Source organism: Sceloporus undulatus, chromosome 2, assembly GCF_019175285.1.
Source record: "Sceloporus undulatus isolate JIND9_A2432 ecotype Alabama chromosome 2, SceUnd_v1.1, whole genome shotgun sequence".
Taxonomy (NCBI): Eukaryota; Metazoa; Chordata; class Lepidosauria; order Squamata; family Phrynosomatidae; genus Sceloporus; species Sceloporus undulatus.
In genome coordinates, this window is record NC_056523.1 from 257,511,501 (window position 1) to 257,535,250 (window position 23,750).

Genomic DNA, 23,750 nt, shown 5'->3' on the forward strand with positions numbered 1-23,750 from the left:
ATGCTGTTAAAATGATGCATGCATTCTAAGAATCCGGAAGCTGCACCAAAGCTGCACTCCAGTGCTTAGGAATGGAGTGTGGCTTTGGCACGACCTCTGGACTCTTAGGACCCAGGATCATTTAAATAGCATACCTCCAAAGAGACCCGAAGCGTTATTTTGGAGTCTGTACAGGCCAAAGATTGCAAACACTCTGCTATATGTGTTAATCGCAGGTGGTAATTTCCTCTTGTGACAATTTAGTATCGGGCAGTTTGGTGTTAGTGTGTTCTCCTCTCCTCCCTCATTATCCAGGCAGATTGTTTTTCTTTCTTTTACTTTCTTATATTCTTTCTTTTTCAAAAGAGCATACCTCCAGAATTGTATTTAAAATTTAAGACCCAAAGGGCTGTGGGTAGGGCATAGGGCAGGAAGGGGAAGAATATTATATTGTTTGAAAATGATTACCTAATTAGGGTCATTCTATTTCTCAACAAAGGACCTGTAGAACATTATTCTGTGACTATCTAACGTATCTTTCAGATATCACATGGTGATAGCTGAATCAAGTTTTGAGTTTTGCATGTCCTCTTGTAGTGTCAGTTGTTAAATCTGCAAGTTCCTATTTGATAAACTACAAGCTTCCAGTTCAGGCATTGTTCTAATCAGGGAGAGCAGTCAAATGAGCCCAAGGGTGCTTCTGAATTGTATGCCAACTTGTAAAAAAGGTATGGCTGATCATCAGTGGTTTATTTAAGTGAATAAACCTCAGGTTTATGAGCTCACATGCTGTTCTCCTTCTGATACAATTTCTGGAGGATTAGAAACAGATAAATTTTGGAAGTTGGCTTGTTTCAGTAAACAGGTTCTCAAATTTCGCCTTCCAGGTGTTTTGGCTATCAGCTTCCAGAAGCTCCAAGCTAGAATGGGCAATGAAGAGATTCGGGATGAAGTCCAGTCCATCTGGAAGGCTTACAGTTGATAGCTTTGCAGTAAAATTTGTTTGTTTGTACCCCAGTCTAGCCACAAAAGCTCTCAGAGTGGCTTACAGATTACTAATTTGACATTCCCTCCTCAGGTTTACGTCTAAAAAGACATGAGGCAAAAGAAGGGAATGGAGTAATGAAGGGGATCAAGTCCAGCAGATACTGCCAGTTCTTTCTCCCTTCAGGTAGTGTGGTGGCTTGGAATGGAGGGAGCCCCTTTCATCTGGCTTGGGCTAGGCTTAGTGGAGCTGTATCTGTCTCTTCTTCTCTCCCTCTGAAGCCAGAGTGGCACCAGTTAAGATGGAGGAAGGCCTTTCACCTGCCTCTGGGGTGGGTAGGCAACCACGTTTTCTCTGTGCTCAAACATTATTGGAAACTATAGTTAGTGGTAGCAGACAGCGAGGAGAGGGAAGAGAGGAGTGGAACTCCTAAGCATGATTAGATTAAATGCAAATGTGAGTAACTATTTTATTTAATCTAAGAAGGAATAGTGAGGACTGGTGGAGGAGGAATAAGTGCTGACCCATCTGTATAGTATTGGATATTGTTCATTGTATTTTTGGTGTGTGTATTTGTCCTCACAGTGTATGAACAGAGGTATTGCATTAACTCAGGCTCGCTATCTGGAGAAAGAAGAGAAATTTCTTCCACCACCCAGGTTAGTAAATTTAACCTTTCTGTTCCACGATGTACTTTTTTTTCATTCACTTGTATGGAAATGGCCTATGGCCTGATCAATAATAATAGTAACAACAACAACAACTAGTAGTAGTAGTATGGGCGCTGCTACCTTTCTACAGAGCAAAGCTATTGTCTCCAGTGTATTATCTAATCACGTTGACTGGAATGAGAAGCTTACTGTAATTTCCAATTGCACCTCTGGATTATAAAGATAATTGTTTATACAATATATTGCTCTACTTGAATAGTAGACTCTCTAAAGGTTTGCTGATTGTCTTGTAGATGGTACTTTACCATTCTGCAAGCATTGTGACAGTTACAGGTGATATCTAGATTGTTATGATATAGATCTAGAATTAGAGAGTTGGAAGAGACCGCAAGGACCATCCAGTCCAACCCCCTGCCATGCAGGAAATTTAAATCAAAGCATATAATGCATTCCTACATTGAAACCATCTCACTCATGTCTTAGAAACATGTCAGACTGCAATCGTAATACTGTAATCCATATCTTGAAATTCATAAAAAGCAATAAATACAAATAGCAAGTGAAAAACAGATAATACTTGATAACACAGCAAACAGTATTAAGAGAATGATGAAGTGTAAGTTTCTTAGGCATCAGAAAAACACTGTTAAGAATAAAGTTGCTGATGCCAAAAGTTCGAACACAGAAGCCCTTTTATGTGTTCCCACAATGGGGGCGGAACGGAGGCGGGACGGAGGAGGAGGGCCAGACAGGCAGATTTTATGTGTGTTGCTCTCACCAACACGCCTCCTCTCAGCTTTTGTATGTTTGTTAGCATATTTATATGTATGTTTGTATGTAACAAAAAAAATTTTTAAAAAAAGAAGTGCTGCCTGGAAATAACACTTAATGTGGTGTAGTGAGTGAGAGGTGAACTTAGAGACCTGAGCTAGCCATACCATTAGGCAGAATTAGGGGGGCCATCTTAGGCAGCAGAGATTGCGTGTCAGAAAGAGGCAGCAATTGTTTATTTAACTAATTATTATTGTATTTTTATTGCATGGGAGTAGGGTAAGGTGAGGTTCTCATGTGATTTTTCTGTCTTCAGTGCAAACATAAATTAGCTGAAATTTCATATTATATGACTTTATAAACGGGGAGATGAAAGTGTGTATGAATTCCATTTGTTGTTTTGCCTCAGGCAGCAAACGGTCTTGGGCTGATAATGAGGACACCAGTGGCTACTCATACTCAGACACCTAATTTGTTGAGTGATATCGGGCCAGTTGCTCATTACTAATTGACTTCACAGGGTTGTATGTGAGGGAGCTCTTTAGAGAAAGAGTAAAAAATGTTCAATCCCAAATAAGATGACAAGAGATAAGCTATGAAGTGAAGCAATTTTTTTAAAATTTACTCAGGGTAGCATCCACATTAGTTTTTACATATGGATGTAAAAACCAGATGGGGATGAAAGGTGACAGGTAGAAAATCTACTCATTTGAAATCTGAGTGCTCCTTATTGTCTCAAATATGTTCCCCACTTGTGGTGCTATGCAGCTGAAGCAATTACTTTAACCCAAGTCAACTAACATGCTTTTGTGCTTTTCCTTTTAAGAACTGAATTCCTATCCAGAAGAAGGAAATGTCAGTATTTCTCAGATAATGCTTTACTGATGGTGTCCCACAGTCACCTCTGTTATTCCTTTTGTTTTATTTTCTCTTCTGCCCCCTCCCCTTGGCCTCTCCTGGTCTTCCTTTGGCCAAACCTTTCAGAAATAAAACTCATTTTTCATAGGATGGAAAAATTGCTTTCACTTGCAGCCCTCACATCATGACACACAATTTTCTCCAATAAAGCTATCTCTGAGATTCCTGTCTTTCCATAAGAGCTCGGGACAGTTTCTGTTTACAAAAACCATACACACAAATGAGAAAAGAAACTTGTTCACATGGGGTGATAAGAAGAGATCTTGTAAGTCAAGTGGCTGTAACATGAGTCTTTGAAGATGTACAAAATTTCACAAGAAACCACCAAATAAGGCTGTTTCTCTTAGCCCAGTCACGTTTCCCCATTAGTTTTATGACTTCACTTAGGAGGAAAAGCACACATTTCTTTTCAGTTTTGTCAAAAATTTCCTCACCTGTCATCTGTCAAACTCTGGGCTTTCTAGAATATTTATTTATTTACTGAAGTAGTGAAGTTTTGATATCACAACCCTGGGCAAAACTAGAAAATGGAACTATGCACACACTACATAGAGAGTTAGTACGGTGTGCAGTGCAATCTTACATATGTCTAATCAGAAGTGAGTCTGATTCACTTCAATAGATAACTCAAAGCCATAGTATAGAAGTGCAGCCAGAGTGGTCACAATGTGGGCTTAAAACTGTAGAGGCTGAGGAAATCTACCTTGAAATATCTAAGGAGACAGATGAAATCTTCCTTAGGTCAGTGACAATCTTTCAATCTAAGGGTTGTTGCAAAGATGAATTGCCAGAAATGATACTGTTCTTGGCTCCTTAAAGAAACATATTGTGAATTTGCTCTCAACTGTAGACATTCCATCATTGGTGGCCCACCAATGCCTCAATAGCATCCTTCAAGTGAGTCTCTGGTATTTCATCCCTTTCAATGGGAGTCTGAGGATGATCAGCTGATAAATAAATTTGGAGGTACCTAGTTAAGCAAAACAAATGAGACATGGCAAATAGTGGAGTTATTAGAGCAGGACTTTGGGATTGAATCCCCAAGTTCCATGTTACAGAATGAGTAGAATGGCCCCCAGTCACAGCAGGGCTATTTTACCAACTTTGGCATTAAGTAATCTGCTCATTACAATGTAAAGAACCCATACTGCTACCATAATCATAAGGCTATTAATTGCAGATTCAAAAATTACCTCAGTGTACCACTGCTTCTGAAAGAAACAAAAGGCAGCATAATGAGGTTATGGACATATGCTGGGGCAAGGAAGGGAGGCATATCCTGTCACCCTCTCTAGCTGGATATGGGGTTTTCATAATTACTGTCCAGCATAGGGGTCATGATGAGGACCTGATATATATTTTGGGAATCATGATGGCCCAAGGTAGTTGGAAACACGACAGTATCGAGGTCATGTTGACCAGGCTATTAGATAGACCAAAAGGACAATCACTATAGGTTATGCTAAACATTACACTTTCCTATGAGGTGCATCACTAGGAGGTGTAGGAGGTTCGTGCCACACCAGTGACACCCTAAGGGGAACTGACACCACTGCTGCCCAAACATCTGCCTTTGGGCAGAAACAGGCTGTGGCATTTGCCTGAGTCCCTTTAAAACGCTGAAGAGATAGTGTGAATGGGTCAAGGCTTAGTGGGGAGCCATTCAGACTACCTTTTACCCCAGTTCAGAAACTGGATTAAAAGCGGGAAGTTCATATTGGCCCCGATTCTTTTACACTTGAATTTGAGCTTTGCACACCCGTTCAGGGGCAAATGCCCCTTGGCACGGGTCTTTTGAAAGCTGAGTTTTTCCTGTATCTTTTGAGAAAAACCGGATGCAGGCAAATGTGAACTTGGCCCAGTCATGTTCAGGTCAAGTTCATGGGAGGGATTAGGTCAGAGGGAGGGCAGAGGGCAGAACATGCCTCCCCTTCATTGGGGTGAAGGAGGAGGAGGAAGGAGCAGGAGGAAGGGGAGGGATTAAGTCAGAGGAGGGCACAGGACGGAACATGCCTCCCCTCTCGCAGGCAGCTTTCTCTCTCTCTCTCTCTCTCTCTCTCTCCCCCTCTCCCTCTCCCTCTCCCTCTCTCTCGTATTTTTATTCTTGACAGATTATGCGAATGCTTTTTCTACAGGTTGATACATTTTGATAGAATGTGTGTGCTTGTGCTACATTTCCCTTTCTGCTTGCTGCCAGCACAGCACCTCACTTTGCAAGTGGCTTTTTTAAAAACTATTTTTTGTGTGCAATATGCGAATGCTACAATGCGAATGTTACAAATGTTTCCCTTTCAGTTTGGCAAATTGATACAACATGTGAATGCTTTTGCTACATATATATATATATATATATATATATATATATATATATATATATCTAATGGCATGGGGTGGCAATCGGAGGGAATGGATATGACCCTCCAAGGCTCCATGGAAGTTGGATTGAAAAATTATCTGCTTCCACACAAAAAGTCATATTTTTGGCACTGCTGTGTGGGGTTGGGATGATTCCCAATTGGTCAAACTGGAGGCCATCCAGAATACATTTCTCAGGAAATTGCTCCTACTTCCACCTGGCACGCCTGCAGCCTTGGTCCGGGCTGAGGTTGGCCTCCCTTCCATTAGAGCTCGCATTCATTTTACTTTACTTAATTACTGGAGATCTGTTAAAGATTCTACGGTTAAGATTTTTCCTAAGTTGTGTTTTCAATATTTACCAAGCTGCAAAGTCTGGAGCTCAAGGCACCAGAGGCTGCTTGAATTATATCCTGCTCTAATTGAAAATTCTTCCAGTTGGAATTCAAGAGAGAAGCTCCGTGAATATATTTTTAACCATGATGTGCATCTGGATAGACTGGCTATTAACAATTCGAAATTTTCCAAATGGTTTAGATTATATAAATTGGACCATCAGATGGCTGTTTACCTAGGGAATCTTACATTTCTAAAGCTTAGACAGGCTTTTACAGCTCTTCGCTTTCAAACAATGCCCTCAGCCATGATTGATGGCAGATATTCACATACACCTAAGGATTCCTGTTTATGTATTTGTGGAGCCCCAGAAATCGAGGATTTGCCTCATTATTTGTTTTTTTGCTCACTATATACTGGTCCAAGAACTAAATTTATAGGATCTATTCTGTCCAATTTACAGTCTAATACCATTTCCGAAAAGATTTATTATCTCTTGTCTGATATTGATTCTAAGGTAACTTATAAGGTTTCACTGTTTGCCTCAGCAGCAATCAAAATACTGGCAAGGGTAATAGCAGACATTGCAGTTGATTGTCAGGGGGATGACCTTATCTAAACTTTGAAGTTGTTTTTTTTAACGTTTTTAACGATTGTTAGGTGGGGATGATCTTATCTAAACCTTGAAGTGGTTTTTTTAACATTGTCTTATTTAATTGACTGGAAGCATATTATGTATTAAATTTGGTTGTTATTTGATGGAATATTTTATAATTCTGAATTGCTGTCATTGGTTTTATATTTTATCATATGAATGGCCTTTGGCTTAAGCATTAATAAAGATTGATTGATGATACTTTAAAATAGGTAAAGCAAAAATGTCTTTAATTATGATGGGTTTTTCTAACTCTGAAATGTTTTGTTTGTAAAATAATGATTTCCTGTTATTTTATCTTCTGTGAATTACCCCCTGATATGATTTATTTATTATACTTTCTCAGTAATATATAACACATTACTTTAAAATAAATTATATAAATGTAGGTAAAATATTCAGGGGTACCGGTAGCTGTGTTGGCCATATAACAATAACATCCAAACCCCACAAAACAGTGATACCTTTATTTGGCCCCAAAGTGCACAAAATACACCATGCAAGCTGTTGAAGCTCCACTGGCTTTTTCATCATGCAAAGTTGTTACAATCAATATCAGAGATTTTTTTTTAAAAAAAAAATGACAATGTTAGTTTCGGGCCTGCATTTTGTCAAGATGCTGTTAGTGTATTGTTCAGGGTTGAGTTGGTGTAGGGCAGTACTTCTCAAATAGTGGGGCGGGCCCCCCGGGGGGGGGGGCACAAGGCTCCATAAAGGGGGGCACGAGGCTCAGGATACAGTTATGCAGAGGTGTACTTATAACAATTTTATAGACAAATGATACTATTTACAGTCGTGCGGGGGGCACGAAATGTTTTCTTCTTCCTGGGGGGGCATGACAGAAAATAGTTGAGAAGCACTGGTGTAGGGGGATATCTATGCAGACAGGCCCTCCTCCTGGCCATGTAGCACTGGGAACAAAGCATTCCAGAGTCCAGGAAATAAAATCTGAATTCCATTAACAATACAAAAAGGTACTTCCACTGAGATCCAAGATGTCTCAGTTCCTTGTGAGGTCACAACTCCTTTGTTAGGCAGAGAACATTGGCTCTCTCAAGATAAGCCTCCATGCTTTTCCATTTTGTATCGCCTGTATGATTTTTAACACCTTTGCCTGATGAAAAAGCCAGTCGAACTTCAAAAGCTTGCATTGTGTATTTTGTGCATTTTTGTTGTCCAAATAAAGGTATCACTGTTTTACAGAATTTAAATAAATGTAAACTTATTAAACGCATTTGTTCACAAATGTATTGACAGATCATCTCATTTGTGGTAGGTGCAGAGACCACGAAGATGAAATTTTGTTATGCCATATGGAAAGGTTTAAACATGAACCGGGGGGGGGGGGGCTGTCATTTTTACATGGCTGCCATACTGAAATCTGTGAATTTTATGTGATGGTGTCAGATCTCAAAATCAAGTACAAAACTGACATCTAAGCAAGCTTTTCACAGTCTGCAGTGTTCTTATTATCAACTTTAATTAGCATTCCAGCTAACAAGTATTTCTTTTCAAATGACAGTAGGTGCAATCCTATAATTCTTTTATCCTCTGGCTGGAATTTTATTACCTATTTCTGCAGTGTACATTAAAATAAAGTATCAGGCTGTTATGGTAGGGAGATCTTTTTTTAATATGACAATGTATATAATGATTTTTAAATGATTTTAATACTTTTGACTCTGCATTAATAACATTCATACATACACTAGCACTTAATACTTAAGTAGCAAAACTTTGGCTCCAGGACACATTTGATATCATGTGTCAAAATACCACAACTTTCCATCTATAACATGTATTGTGACAAAAAACTAAGAGCAGCTTCTGTCTTCTTACTAGAATCTTATTAATCATGATGCTAAACTTCACCAGAATGCAACTGAAATAGTAATTTATAACTACTGTATGGAACACCACGCTACAATAAAGTTTCCAAGTGGATTTTATGCATCATGAAAACTAATGATTTCTCAGTTACTCTCTCTTCTCAATTCAGCTACCTTTATTATTAAATTTATACATTCACAGTTAGAAGAAACATGATCTTTTGGATCAATAAGATTCATTTAGAAACTTGATGTGATACAGATCACATTTTGTGAGTGCAAAATTAAATTATTTTATCACAAGAGCAGAAGACAGACATTTAGTGATCACTTTTGATTCTGTGTACATTAAGCATTTATGTATTTAACTGACAAGGTATGTAATTTCAAACATACGGAATAAAGTGCTAAGCAGATCAATGACCTTGCAAATACACAGAGAAGCCTTCAGCATCTGTAAGACTAAATACATATTTTAGTACATTACAGAGATGAAAGTATGGATAATTACATTTACTTTCATGGTTGCAATATTCCATGTTTACTTTCATGGTTGCAATATTCCATGTTAAGAGGCAAAAAGATAGCTGAAAAGTCTTTCCAGCAGTATGTTTATTTCATCTGCATTTTAAAAGGCATCTGGTTTTCCCCACTTCTATTCTCCCTTGTAGCGAGGGGGTCTTTTTTCTTTAAAAGCAAGAAGGCCTTCAATTCTGTCTTTTGTTGGAATAGTCTACAATTAAAAAAAATCATTTTCAGTGTCCACAATACAACACAGTTCCATGCAAACCTTGACTCTCAAGAACTGTTAAATCTATTAGTAATATACAAAAAGCGAGCTCAGAAACACTTTGAGTCATGATTGCAAACTACTCTGCAGCTGACGTAAATCGAGCATGACTACAGAGGAGTTTTGTTAATTACCACTTGAAGGACTAGTAGAACTCTGACAACAATTTCACATATCATGCTCCTTCTGCACTGAGATCATCTCCATGAAGGAAATATAAGGGGGATACAGACAGCCCAAAAGGGCAGCTTAGAGTCACCCCTTTTAGGCTGTATCAGGGCCAGGATAAAGAGATGCCCAACCCCAATCCAGCCAGATTCCACCACAAAAAGGAGAGGATAAGGTCCACTCCTTTTGACGGTAGAAAAAAGCCGCCTTTTCTCCTGAAGCGCCAGCTTTTCCCTTGGAAAAGCTGGCTCTAGGGAACGTAACATCTAAACGTCATGCCCCCAAGTAGGAGAGAAGCCCGGTGGCCTGTAATTGCTGGTCTGGCTTCTATCCCGCTTGGGAGCATGGCGCATCTAAACACCATGCCTCCAAACCAGCCCCAAACAGGCTCAAACGGGTTGTCTATTCAGCCCCATAGCTGCTTTGAGTCTCATTTGGGAGAAAAGCAGGATATAAACAAACAAATATTTATAGAACAAACTGTTTATTTGGTTACAAGTACACAGATTAAACAACCTTTGCCTCTTCTAAAACCTAACACTTGCAACAAAGTTAAAAATTCATACAGCATCTGACTAGTAATGGATGATCATTTCCAGGGTCATTTCAGAATGTGGCTGCCTAAAATAAACTAATGTGAACTTAATTCAGCACAGGCTCCAACTGTTTGAAGTTCAGGTCCATTCCAAGCCAATGATACAATCAGGACTACGAAGAAGGCTGGATATATTTCTCCACCACAAGCCCACCCTTTCCTTGCTACCTTCCCCCCAAAATATCTGGAGGTAAGGATGAGATAGGTTTCTCCAACCCTGACCACTAGAGCTCCCTAAAGGTCCCACAGGATCCCAAGATCTAAAATGCAAGCTAACTTGATATTTGAGACATAGCAATTAAACTGCAAGTCTCAGATTATCAATATCCAGAGATGAGAGGAATATGTACAAGATACATAGAGAGGTAGGAGTTTTCTGAAGAGGCAGCTTTTGAATTACATACCTGAGCATAACAAGCCTCTTCAATTGCTAAACCTGTTAGCAGATCAACCTGTGAAACAAAAATATGAAAAACTGTTAACACTATAAACATCCTGAAAAATAGATAAAAATGCACTCTTAGTAAAATAGTGCTCAATATAAGCAGTACTCCCACAGGTTCTAGACAGCAAAATTCATCTTTACAAAATGATTCTTTCTCTATTTTACTAAGCTAAAAGTGCACCAAGTCACACAAAACTTGCTAATTTCTTCAAATTAGTTTTAGCAGAACCCAAATATGGCTATCTTCTAGCTACATTATATGTACTTGATGATAGGTCATTTCACATACTCATTTTTTAGGCAGTGCCATATGCCATAAGAAATCCAGTGTTGGAATATAAAATGTATCCTTAGGTTTCCATATCAAACTCTAGAACAAAATAGTTGAAGTCTCCACTTAAAACTAAGGGGTACTAAAAATAACATTTGAGAGTTCAGTTTGGGATTGGGGTTCATTTTAGGAACTCTCAGCAATAAATACTCTGACAGTTTGCTCACAGAATTCTAGTTAATATCTTCTTAAGAACTCTAGATTACAAAAGTGCTCAGAAATACTTCTTTTAAACAGATCCTATGCATTCATATGAATGAAATGAAGAGGAAGACCATTCTTCACCAGCTTAGAAGGGTAATATAACCTAACATTGGTACTGCTCAAGACAAGAGGTTTTTCTTTTCTTCTTTTCTATTGGCACTGTTTTTAACACAATGTAATTACATTGATTGCACTATTATGGGGAGAAAATAAATAAAGGTATAAATAGGGATGGATAGGTCCCAATCTGGGGAAAAAGGTGGGACACAAGAAATAATAATGATGGTGATAGTGATGCTGATAATACCCTTCACTTTATGTCTACTGAACAATCCTGTTGAAATAGGCCATTTTGATCTTCTGAAGTACACTCCAAATTCCATGAGGTTAGAAAAAACCCCCAAAGGGCACAAAGCGGCGTACTGCCGCTGATTCTAGGGTTCTGGACCGTGTGGCAACCACATGATCCAGAACCCTAGAACGTGCAGACGTCGTCATCATGGCAGCCTCCCGCCCCCATGGGGGCGCCATGATGACATGTGTGATGCACAGTGTCTGCACGTCCGCAACAAGAAGCAACATCATAAGGGCTGCAACTCAGCCCTTACAATGTTGCAGGAAGGAGCTGCATTTTGCAGCTCCTTCTTAGAGCGGATTGTTCCCGTGGCAACTGCACGGCCATGGGAACGATCCTGAGGAAAAAGGGGCCGTCCCTTTCTCCTCTGTAGGGCCGGGGTGTCCGGGGGCATGAAGCCCCAAGGACACTCCTTTTCCGGGTCATGGAGAAGCAGCATTTTGCCTCTTCTCCGTGGCCCTGAAAATGCTGGACTGGGGCCGTAGGGCTGCTGGTGAGGTTGCCCTGGCCTCAATCCAGCATGAAAAGGGACGGTCTGTACTGAGCCATAGTTGCTTAAATCAATTTTGTAACAAATCTATGTAGATAAGGGATAGGCAATACCAAAACATTCCAAAACCTGCCCCTCTCCAACTCTAAAATAACATTTATTTCTAATCAATGTTTTCCAAAGTGGTGCTCTGAGAGTTGAAACATCATCAAGTAATAATGGTTAGATTTCAGAGGAAAGATTCAGCACACATAACTGAACCGCCTCCCATTTTAAATAATACCTGAAGCCTCTTTACAAGTATTTGCTAAAATCCATAGAAGATTGTACCGCTCTCACCACGTATTTTGTTATTTAAATAAGAAGTTTAGATAACAAGGGAAAAAAACCAATGTTTTCTTACTTCCATTCCTTGATTGATGGCCAGTTTTGCGACTCTCATTGCTACTGGTCCCTAAAATTAAAAACAGACATAAGTTTCCACACCTGAAAAAAGATTTGTGATTTAAAATGTTCAAAGGCTTATGTTTGATTTTGGCATTCATAGAATCTGATGGTACTATTTACTAACATGTCAATAGCAAGACCTCTATCTGGGAAAAGACCACAAAACTGAAAAGCATCTGGGAATAAGAGTTCGGGCTTTAATTTTTAAACAGAATTTTGGCATGCTGACCAATGAGATTAGATGCAACAATTCTGCATGCTTAATGTATTTTCCGCTAAATATTTTTAAAAATATTGGACAGAACACACCTACTTAGTGCTGCACATGTTCTTTGACTAGTGCACTGGTTCCCAACCTGTGGGTCGGGACCCCTTTGGGGGTCGAATGACTCTTTCATGGGGGTCGCCTAAGGCCATTGGAAAATACCTATTTAATTACAGTTATGAAGTAGCAATGAAAATAATTTCATGGGTTTGGGTCACCACAACATGAGGAACTGTATTAAAGGGCCGCGGCATTAGGAAGGTTTGGAACCACTGGACTAGTGCTACCACAAGCATTACAATGTAAGCCCCTTCAGAATAAATATTCTACAATGTAGTATTTGAAATTAAAAGAAAGGAGACCTGCACTCTTCAATGGTATTTACAAAGTAAAATTTGAATCAAAACTACAGTCTGCTCTCCATATCTGTGGACTTGCAGGGGAAAGAAGAGAAGGAGGAAGAAGAGCGGTGGTGGTGGCAAGGAGGGTAAGAGGAGGAGGAGGGAGGAATACCCAGAGGAGGAGGAAGGAAGGAAGGCAGCCACCCACTATGGTGAGGCAGGCTTTTCGGGGGGGGGGGGGCAAAGTCCCCAATAGTGGCCATACCACCATTGAGGACAATTGAACTTGAGCATCCATGGATTTTGGTATTCACAGGGGGCTCTGGAACAGATCTCCACAGGTACCACTGTATGATACTTGAATTTACAGGCTTTTAAGAAAAACTGTTTTATAGGTACACACACAAAGCAATATCCTCCTTTCAAAGTATAGTTGTAGAATTTATAATATGACACAACGTCTAAATAAGACACTTAGGCTTAGTTTGTGAATGATATTAAGACAAGGATGCCCAAATAATGTTAAAGGTGGCATCTAACTTCTTACTTCCCAATATGCTATTAAAGAGGTCATTTGCAGTAATCCTTGTTGACTCATAGAGCAAGATTATTAAATGAAAGAATCAGTTTAATTTAACTAAATGTATATGGTTCTGACTAAAATGTTTTCTTGGAGGATTACAAAAATGTTAAAATAAAACACAGTACTGACACAAAACATGAAAACAATAAAAGAAACTCTGAAATTGTTCTGGCAAAAGAAGAAAAAAAATCAAAACATGAATCATAATAAGGCCATGCTTTACAAACACTTATTATTCAAAAATCCTGTGCAAACAAAATGGTGCTTCTGGAACCAAAATGACCAGAAAGGTGGTCACAGTTGAACCTATTTTGGGCAGTTTTTCCATATCTAAGATGTCATCACTGAGAAAGATCTCTGTCTAGTAGCCCAGCATCTCAAGTCATTTGTTGGGGCACTCAGAACAAGGCCACTGAGGAAGATCGTGTAGGTATTAATGGTGGAAAAAAGACAATCTTTCAGATAACTTGCAGACCACTATTTATTATTCAGGATAGTTACTACTACTCGTTTCAGTTTTCATTGTCATTTTTTCCTTATGGTAGAATGGTATACAAGAGTGGTTCCCAAACAGTGGGGTGGGATCCCCAAGGGGGACACGAGAGTTGTTCAAGGGGCACATGAGACTTGGAGGCCTTGATCCCTCCTCCTCCTCTTCCTAAACAATTTATGTGTAAAATTTACACATGTTGAATTAAATACAAATTTACCTAGGTAAAACTCTAATTTTAATGATGCTATTTCCTTATAAAATGTTAGAACCTGAATACACACGAATGTGTGAATGAAAATATTCACACTAAATAAAATACCGGTAGTTTTATTCATATACTACACCAAGGGGGAGTGTGATGTCCGCATGTAGGGAGGTTTCAAGGGTAGAAAGTTTGAGTACCACAGATGTAGGGGTTTCAGCAGTGGACTATGAGTCTGGGGACCAGGGTTTGAATCCCCGCTGGAAACCCACTGAGTGACCTTGGGCGAGTCACACTCTCAGCCTCAGAGGAAGCCAAAGGGAAACCTCCTCTGAACAAGCAGTGCCAAGAAAACTGTGAAAGAGTTGCCAGAAATTGGAAACAATTTAAAGGCAAAGAACAACAACAAAAAACTGCTACATAGGAAGCTATTTGAAAGAATTAATTTTAAACTCATTTTCATGTATTTGGTACAACTGTAACCAATTTGTCAGTTGAGACACCTTTCTTCAGATCTGAGCATTTATCCAGTCCCTTGATTTTTCACTTCAGAAATCTGCACTGAAGAAGTGAAGGTTAATTTTAACTTGATGTTTGTCAAGACCTTGAACTCTTATAGTAAGTGAACCACAGTTAAAGAATTACTGCTACAGAGGGACAGAGGCATGAGATTCCCACATTAACAACACTTTAAAAAGCATTAATGGAAGCATGCTGATTTAAAAGCTACAAAGAACTATGAGTAAACAAATGCACGCATGAACAAATGTGTAAGTTCTTGACACACCCACACTGTTAGAGGGAGCTGGTGGACATATAAAAAAGGAAGTGAACATTATTTTAATGAACTGTATTATAGTACCAGACTCTTGTCCCAGCTTCCAATAGTCTCTCTCATTCTTGTTATACAGTCAAGTCCCTCCACATTTGTGGCTTTTGATTTTTGCAGATTTGGTTATTTATGGATATGTTCTGTCCAGAAATCTTTAGGCTCTCCAATGTGACTCTATGGACAACTTTTGCCAGAGGTTGTGCTGGAGGTCCTAATTTCATTACAACTGATTCCTAGAGAAAATACTTCTCTAGGCATTTATAGATATTGCAGCACAATTCTATGATCAACATCTGGTAGATGTTGATAGAGTTGCACTGGAGAACCTAGAGATTCCCAGAGGTTAAACAAGGAAGTGGATTATTTTCTGTGGTTTTTTTTCACTTTCATGGGGGTCCTGATTCTCTAATCCCAATGAATATGGAGTGCCCACTGTATTCTGCTTATAACCATCTATGGAAACAAGTATTACTCCACATTTCCCCCCCAAAATTTCCATTCCCATAAATGAGCTGTGCAATAAACTGGGCACATTTTGCACCATTTCCTCTCAAGGTAAGTGATTTCCTATAATTGTAACACACACTAAGTCTCCCTTATCCAAAATGCTCGGGATCAGAAGTGCTTTGGATTTTAGAGTTTTTCAGATTTTGGAATATTTGCATATACACAATGAGGTATGTTGGAGAGGGGAGTCTAAACATGAAATTTATTTATGTTTTGTATACACTGTATGCTCATTATCTAAAGCCAATTTTAAACACAATATTTTAAAATAATTTTGTGCCTGAAATAAGGTTTGTGTACACTGAACCATCAAAAAGGAAAAGTGTCATCATCTCAGCCACCCACGTGGACAATTTTGTATTTTGGACTATTTTGGATTTTGAAATTCTGGATAAGGGAGACTCAACGCAATCTATCAATTCATAGGATATATTGTGTATCTTTTTATATTACATAGTAATAGAACAACGAAGTTTCATTAAATTCTACTGGGCAACAAATAGGAGAAAACAACTCACATACATTTGGGCAAATTACCCTGGGATTAGTATTGGTTGGCCTATAGCTGAGTAACCAGACAAAAGCCAAATGCATTCATAGTAGATCTAGGCTTAAGTTATGTTATCCTTCAATCACACCAAGCAAACTATTTTAACTACTAAACATTGGTAACAACCCCTCCACATTATACCTAAAGTAGCTCTGAAAATCCAAATAAACGTAAGATCATAGTATTATATCAGTAGTAATGAAATAAACAATTCATGATAAACATTTATAGAAGACATTTATTTTAAGAATATATAAAGCTACATACCTAAACACATTTACATGCATGCAAATCCCATCAGTTAATGGAATTTGCTTGTGTTTAGAATTTGGGCCTCCAACTATAAAGTGTCTGTTCAATACTTTTTGTTCATGCAGAGAATCTGTAGATTTTAGTTTGGAAAACTGAATAGAGAGGTCTAGAGACAAAGAAATAAAAAAATTCACCATGGTGAGACTTCAATAATGGCATACCCTCTTCTAATTATAGCCTCATAGAAATGGAGAGATTTGGATGTCATATCTGGAAGGGTCAGCTTTTAACAATAATTTTTAGCTTAAGTTATTATAACATTATAAAATTATAACAAATAAAATATAGATGGATTCAAACATAAGTATGATAACATGGCAGAGTGTGTGTGAGAGAAAGACTCTGTCTCCGAGAGGCACTACATATAATTGCTAAATAAGGGGTCTGTTTTTTATTTAAACAGAATTTTACTTATAGTTTGTGACAAGTACCCTTTTTTAAATTTTAATTATTTTGTTATTCATTCACCTCACTGTAATGACATGACAATTTAAAAAGCATTCTTCATTTGGATTATACCTGAGGTAAAAATTCTCTTGCCAGGGCTAAAGCTCTTCTATAAGCAGCATCACCAGCTTCGTTCTGTTCCACCACATGGCTAATTAATCCTATTGATTTTGCTTCTTCGCCATCAACTACACGTGCAGAAAATATAAGTTCTTTTGCCAAAGACACTCCAATTGTACGAGGTAGCCTTTGTGTTCCTCCTATAGTTTAGGGGAAAAGGAAGAAAGGGGAAAAATGCAAAAACTGATTCTGCAATACAGGTATGAAGCAGATGTGCTCCTGGGCATTACTTCTTTAACAGAAAATTTTGTACCAGTGGTAAAATAACATGGAAAGAACAGAGATAGGTTCAACAGTTTTCAGCAGGCTTTTTATCCAAACAAAAAGATGCAGGTATGAAATGAAACAATCTGGTTAAGTAAGCCTTACATAACAAAATACAAACATTTTCAATTTTCTAGAAACTACCTAAATATATTCAGGGATTACTTTTTTCTTTCACTAGCCTCCAACTTTCTTATGATTTCCATTTTGATAGCCCAACTTATAAGCTATGTTTGTTTGTTTTTTAACATACTGGAAGTAGATGGTGACACAGCCTTGTCTGTTCACCTTTTTCTGTTCATGCACTCAGTAAAGGATTCAGGAAGCAGCTACTGTTTACTGTGCCTGTTAGAAGCAAGCACTCATAGCTACAGAATTATCAGCTAGAGTAGAATACCACTTCTTCCCAGATGATTTACTGTCTGTATTTTTCCAGCCCCCTCTCTCTTCATCCCCCCAATTCCAATGCTGCTGAAAAACTTCAAGCTAGACAGAGATCAAGAAATAAAAGTGGCAGCAGAGTGGATACAAAAATATTTTTAAAAAAGAGTCTTCATTGTCAAAAGCTTTGTTACCTGAAGTATGCCTGTAGATTAGTTGGATGTAGTGGTGCCACATAACATTGACATACTTATTATTTGAATCCCACATCCTCTATTATGCACACTGCAGGAACAGAGTTCTGCAGATACAGTAGATATCCAAAAAGCCAAATAAATGGGTCCTAGTGCCTCTGACTGCATAGATGACAGAAAGCTATGGAGTGCCCTTAAAGAAATGGGAGTGCTAATACAGTTGATTGCCCTGATGAGAAGCCTGTATTCAGGACAAGAGACTATTGTTAGAACAGAATATGAAGAAATGGAATGGCTCCCAATTGGCAAAGAGGTCAGGCAAGGATTCATTCTATCATCCCATTTGTTCAAATTGTATGCAGAAAATATCATACAAAGAACAGGTTTAGACTCAGAAAGAAAAGGAATGAAAACCAGAGGAATGAATGTCAACAATCTAGGATATGCAGACAACACCATACTACTAGCTGAAAGCATCACAGATTTGGAACAATTATTAAGGAAAGGTAAAGAAGGAAGCACAAAGGCAGGCTTACGGCTGAACATTAAGAAAACAAAAATAATGACAATGGAAGATTTCAATAAATTCAACCTAGACAATGAGTACTGTACATTGAAATAGTTAAAGGTTTCCCAGACCTTGGATCAAACATTGATAAGAATAGAGACTACAACCAAGAAACCAGAAGAAGATTAGAAATGGGAAAGGCAGCTGTAAAAGAACTAGAAAAGATCCTAAGGAGTAATGATATACATTCTTCCCTCCACAATCACTGGGGTTAGGGGCACAGGACCACTGTGAATGTGGAAAAACTGCAGATAACAAAAACATGATGTGTTTACCTGAGAGAACACCTCTCTAGAAATCTCTGGGTCCTCTAGTGCAACTCTGTGGTCAACATCTGCCAGACATTGACCATAGAATTGCACTGGAGCAGCTAAAAATGCCTAGTGGTATGTTCTCTCTAGGAATCTCTAGGTCCTTCAATGTGCAACTTTTGGTTAAAGTTGACCACAGAGTTGTGCTGGAGAACTTAAATATTCTAGAGAGAACATATTAATAAAATTTATGAATAATCAAAACCACAAAAGTCAAAGCCGCAAATGTGGAGGGACAAGTGTACAACTAAGCACTGAAATTAGAATCATACTAGTCATTGAATTCCCCATCACAATGTACAGAAGTGAGAGCTGGATAGTGAAGAAAGCAGATAAGAAGAAAATGCATTTGAGATGTGGCGTTGGAGAAGAGTGCTGAGAAGAGTGTAGATTAGTGTAGAATCTGTACTATGACAAATGGGTTCTTGTACAGATCAAACCTGAACTCTCCCTGAAAGCCAAAATTATCAAATTGTGGCTGTCATACTTTGGCCACATCATGAGAAGACACGACTCATTGGAAAAGATAATAATGCTAGGAAAGGTAGAGATTGAGGAAAGAGAGGAAGGCCATACTCTAGATGGACAGACTCAATTAAAATAAAATTAAAATAAAAAAATTTAAGGAGATTAAGGGTTTCAATTTCCAGGAACTAAACAGAGCAGTGGAGGACAAGGAGTCTTGGAGATGTTTCACAGGGTCGTCATGAGTTAACAACAACAAATGTTTGCCAATTCTGTTTTAAGAGGTTTTAAGAGGACTGCAGAGGAAATCAAAATAGTTGAAGATTTTCCAGACAAATCTAATCTCTTTTTTTTGATAAAATTACCAGCTTGTTAGATGAAGGGAATGCTGTGGATATTGTATATCTTGATTTCAGTAAGGCCTTTGACAAAGTTCCCCATGACATTCTTGCAAACAAGCTTGTAAAATGTGGGCTAGACAAGGCAACTGTTACATGGATTTGTAATTGTTGACTGGCCGAAGCCAAAGGGTGCTCAACAATGGCTCCTTTTCATCCTGGAGAGAAGTGACCAGTGGGGTCCCACAGGGCTCTGTCCTGGGCCCGGTGCTATTCAACATCTTTATCAATGACCTGGAGGACAAAATTGGGGGCATACTTATCAAATTTGTAGATGACACCAAGCTAGGGGGAGTAGCTAATACTCCAGAGGACAGGATCAAAATTCAAGATGACCTGAATAGACTAGAAAGCTGGGCCAAAGCTAACAAAATTAAATACAACACGGAGAAATGTAAGGTACTGCACTTAGGGCGGAAAAATGAAATGCACAGATATAGGATGGGCGACACCTGGCTGAATGAAACTACATGTGAAAGGGATCTGGGGGTCCAAGTAGACATGAGTCAAATATCCATTGGTTTGCCATGGAGTTCCCCCAAACTTCATAGCAAACCCCAGCTATTTAAATGGCTTCTGCACACACCTAACCTTTCTGCACTATTACTACTATTGGGAAGCCCTCTGTTGCCATGTCTGGAGCAGAAATGGAACACCTGGCTACATAGGTGCAGCCAGGCCTCCCATTTCTGCATCAGATCTGGTGATGAGGGGATTCCAAGTAGGCATGATGGCTTACAAAGGTGTGAGGAAGGGCACGTAAACACTTGCCTGGACCTATGCCGGCCCAGAGACTGACCCAGGTGATCACCTCAGCCAGAACAGCATGGGCTTAACCTGTGCTTTCCTGGCCTTTCATCTCAGGGCCTCAGTCTAGCCAACTAGAATACAGTCTTCCTCTCTACTGACTTCTAGCTTTCCTAAAATTAGTGTCTTTAGTTCAGTGAAGAATTTTAACAAATAACTGACAACTTACTACTGCAATCCTAACTTTTAAAGAACAGAAAAAGCACACTACAGATTCTATAGCACACAGTACACAAAACTGCATATAATCACCTAACAAGAAGTCTGTAACTATTTCCAAATATTTTTTAAATCTTTGTAAAGGAACAATGGGTTGTAGTTAGTGACAGGTCATTGGTTAAATTAATTTTAGAGCACTTGAAGTTATGTTCATGAAATAAGAAGTAGCTTTGCTGACAGTGCATCATTATTTCTATGACTCTGTTTTAACCATCAGATAAATCTCACAGCTTGGACCAGTGCCCTAAAGCAGTGACCTAGTTTAAATTGGGATGGGGAAAGAATGGCAAATAGTGCTATGAGAATAGATTAGCAGAATAACTTCATGTAGGAAAATACTTGTGGACTGTAAGCAGCATCAGGATAAAAGAAGAAAAGCTTTCAACATAGTGTCATTATTGTCACAGCCCTATACAATATATAAAATTCAATCTCAAATATTAAATACTTTAAAAATCCTTTAAATTTACCAGGCATACAAAGAAATTGTTTTCTTTACCAAAAAAACTTAAATTGAAATCGTGTACCCACTTACTTGGAAGTCTGCCTCAGTGAACCCAGTAAGTTTACATCCAAATAACTACATTGAGAATTAGGTTCCATACCACATTCACAAATACTGTATTTTCTGGTGTATAAGACTACTTTTTAACCCAGGGAAATCTTCTCAAAAGTCGGGGGTCGTCTTATACGCCAGGTGTTGTCATAGGGCAGATGCTGAAACTTCCGAGCTGGACTGGAGAATCTGCAGTTGCTGCATATGGTGGGGGGGAGCTCAAAATGGCCACGGCCGCATCCCCTCCGTATGTGGTGACCATATAAAAGCAGGAAGTGAGGCGCTGTACAAGTATGGTAGAATAAAATCTTGGAGACAGGGAGGGCTGGGCAAGCAGGGAGAGCTGACCAATTCAAGCAGGCTTTGCATACAACAAGTTTTCTTGCTAAGTACCTGCATGTCATAAGCATTTGAATAAAAATTATCATATTGAAATCAAAAAGGGCAGATCGACCCCAATCCAGTGAAGAACAAGGTGGCTGCAGCCCTCCCCTTAGGGGTGGTCTGTTCAGCCCCAAAGTCTTCCAGTATTCACAGAACCTTGGAGATGAGTTGTGACCTTTTTCATTTTAATTGGGATGCTCTAAAAGTAAAATACAGTGTGCCCACGTCATATGCGGGCACGTCATACACGACTTCCAACATACGCTGGAAGCCGTGCCAGAAAAAAAGCCTCATGCGTCCCAGAAGAAGTAATGGCGCGTGAGTGGCGGGCACAAGCCCCATTACTTCCAATAAGGCTTGAGCTTACACATTTTTTCTTTTATGCAGGAGCATCCAGAACAGATCCCACACGTAAGAGAAGGGCCCAGTGTACTTATCTTTTTGAAATCTCAATACAAATGAGTTAAGTCTCTCCCAAATCATTTAATATGCACATAAAGATCTGAGATATAGAAAAAAGTTTTCTCTTATTTGTATTATGTTAAGGAGAGCAGACAAGATGCTTGCTGCATTTTACCAACTCCAACCATGGGTTTTAAGCGAGGAACATACTGAAGGGTCAAGACTCAAAGCCACTTGTAACTAGATATACAGCTGTGTGCTCAAAATATATTTTTAAACTGCTTCTGAAGAAACCCCTATGAAATTCTTGGGGTTGCCATAAATCAACACATGACTTGGAATGCATACAGAGAGATTATTTATTTTAAATCATTTTAGCTTATAAAAGCAGCCAGAAAGAGACTAGATGAGAGGGTAAAAGGGTGGTGAATGCTTCACATCAACTTGCCTAAAAGGAGCTGTGGTGAGGCCTTTGCTCAATCCTCTAAATCTCATCACATTTGATAACTGCCTGTCAGTCTTCAATATCCCTTTGTGGATAAAGTTCCGAAGTATCTGGTGCACTCCCAATTCCTGGGGTTCTGGGATGAAATGGATTATGTAGATCCATTTCCATCTGGCTTGAGGTCTGGTTATGAGATGTAAACAACTTTTGTCACCTTAGTTCTGTCCTAGGAACTGGACAGGGTGTGTGTCCTGCTTGGTTTAGTTGGACCTCTCTTCAGCTTTTTATATCATTAACAATGGTACCTTTCTGGGCCCCTTCTCTGGGATTTCACTTAGGGACAGTTTCACAGGGGTTCCAGTCTTTCCTAGAGGAGTGAAGAAGGTTTGGGGGATTCTTCCTCAACGTCCTAGTCATTAGCCAATGGGACACCTCAAGGCTCTGTTTTGTCCCTCATGCTAACATATACTTGAAACTTTTGGGAGAGACTGTCCAGAGTTTGGGGATCTGAAGTATGCTAGTAACACTCAGTTCTCACCTCTCTTTTCCGTCCAATTCCAAGGAATCTGTTTTGGTGCTAAACTAGTGTCGGCTAGTAATGGACTGGTTGAGGGAGAACAAATTGAAGCATAAGCCAGACAGAACAGAGATGCTCCTCGTCAATCAAAAGGCAGGCCAGGGAACAGGGATTCAGCCAGTGCTGGATGGTGTGGTACGCCATCTGAGATCTTGGGTGCACTCCTGGAACCTAAGGTTCCAGTTACAGTCAGAGTTCATTTGCACAATTAAAGCTAGTGCACTAGCTGCAACCATTCCTGGAGATATCAGGTCTAGCCATAGTAACACATGTCTTCATTAAATCCCATTTGGATTACTGTAACATAATCTATTGGGGGATACCTTTAGAAACTATTCAGAACCTTAAGTTAGTCCAAAATGATGCAGTCAGACCTGGGCTGGTTATGGGGAACATATAAATAACTCCCTTGCTGAAAGAGTTTCAGTGGCTACTAGTCTGCTTCCAGGCAGAATTCAAAGTGCTGGTTATGACCTAATAAAGACTCATTTTAGGTCCAGGCTATGTGAAGAACCTTATCCTGTTTGGACATGCTCATGTTTTTAGGCCTTTGGGGGAAGTATTCTTTTGGTGAGAACACAGGACAGAAGCTTCTTGGTGGCAGCTCCCAGACTATGGAATTAATTTCTCTGGGAGGCTTGGCTGGCCTCCCCCGGCTCTCTTTTTGCCATCCAGCAAAGACCTTATTTATTTTGGCAGGGCTTTGACTTTTAATTGGCTGTAGCAGAAGAGTTTTCTTAATGGTTTATGTATGCTGGGTTTTGATCTTTCTTTTAAACATATTTTAAAATGTTTAAAATTAA

General features: G+C 39.1%; 1 protein-coding gene across 2 annotated transcripts in view; it reads right to left on the minus strand.

The window, feature by feature from the left end:
* Positions 1 to 8,657: 8,657 nt before the first annotated feature.
* Positions 8,658 to 23,750, minus strand: part of AUH (AU RNA binding methylglutaconyl-CoA hydratase) — a 36,518-nt gene continuing 21,425 nt past the window's right edge. Inside the window, exons 7-11 of one of the 2 annotated variants that reach the window (XR_006102118.1) lie at positions 16,929 to 17,116; positions 16,365 to 16,515; positions 12,281 to 12,331; positions 10,457 to 10,504; positions 9,188 to 9,232 (exon numbers count right to left, since the gene is read on the minus strand). Coding sequence is in view for 1 of the 2 variants with exons in the window: in XM_042451307.1 (XP_042307241.1) it covers positions 9,155 to 9,232; positions 10,457 to 10,504; positions 12,281 to 12,331; positions 16,929 to 17,116 (365 nt within the window). In the remaining variant the exon portion in view is untranslated. Of the gene's footprint in view, positions 9,233 to 10,456; positions 10,505 to 12,280; positions 12,332 to 16,364; positions 16,516 to 16,928; positions 17,117 to 23,750 lie in introns of both variants that reach the window. The other variant, XM_042451307.1, reaches the window with a different exon arrangement.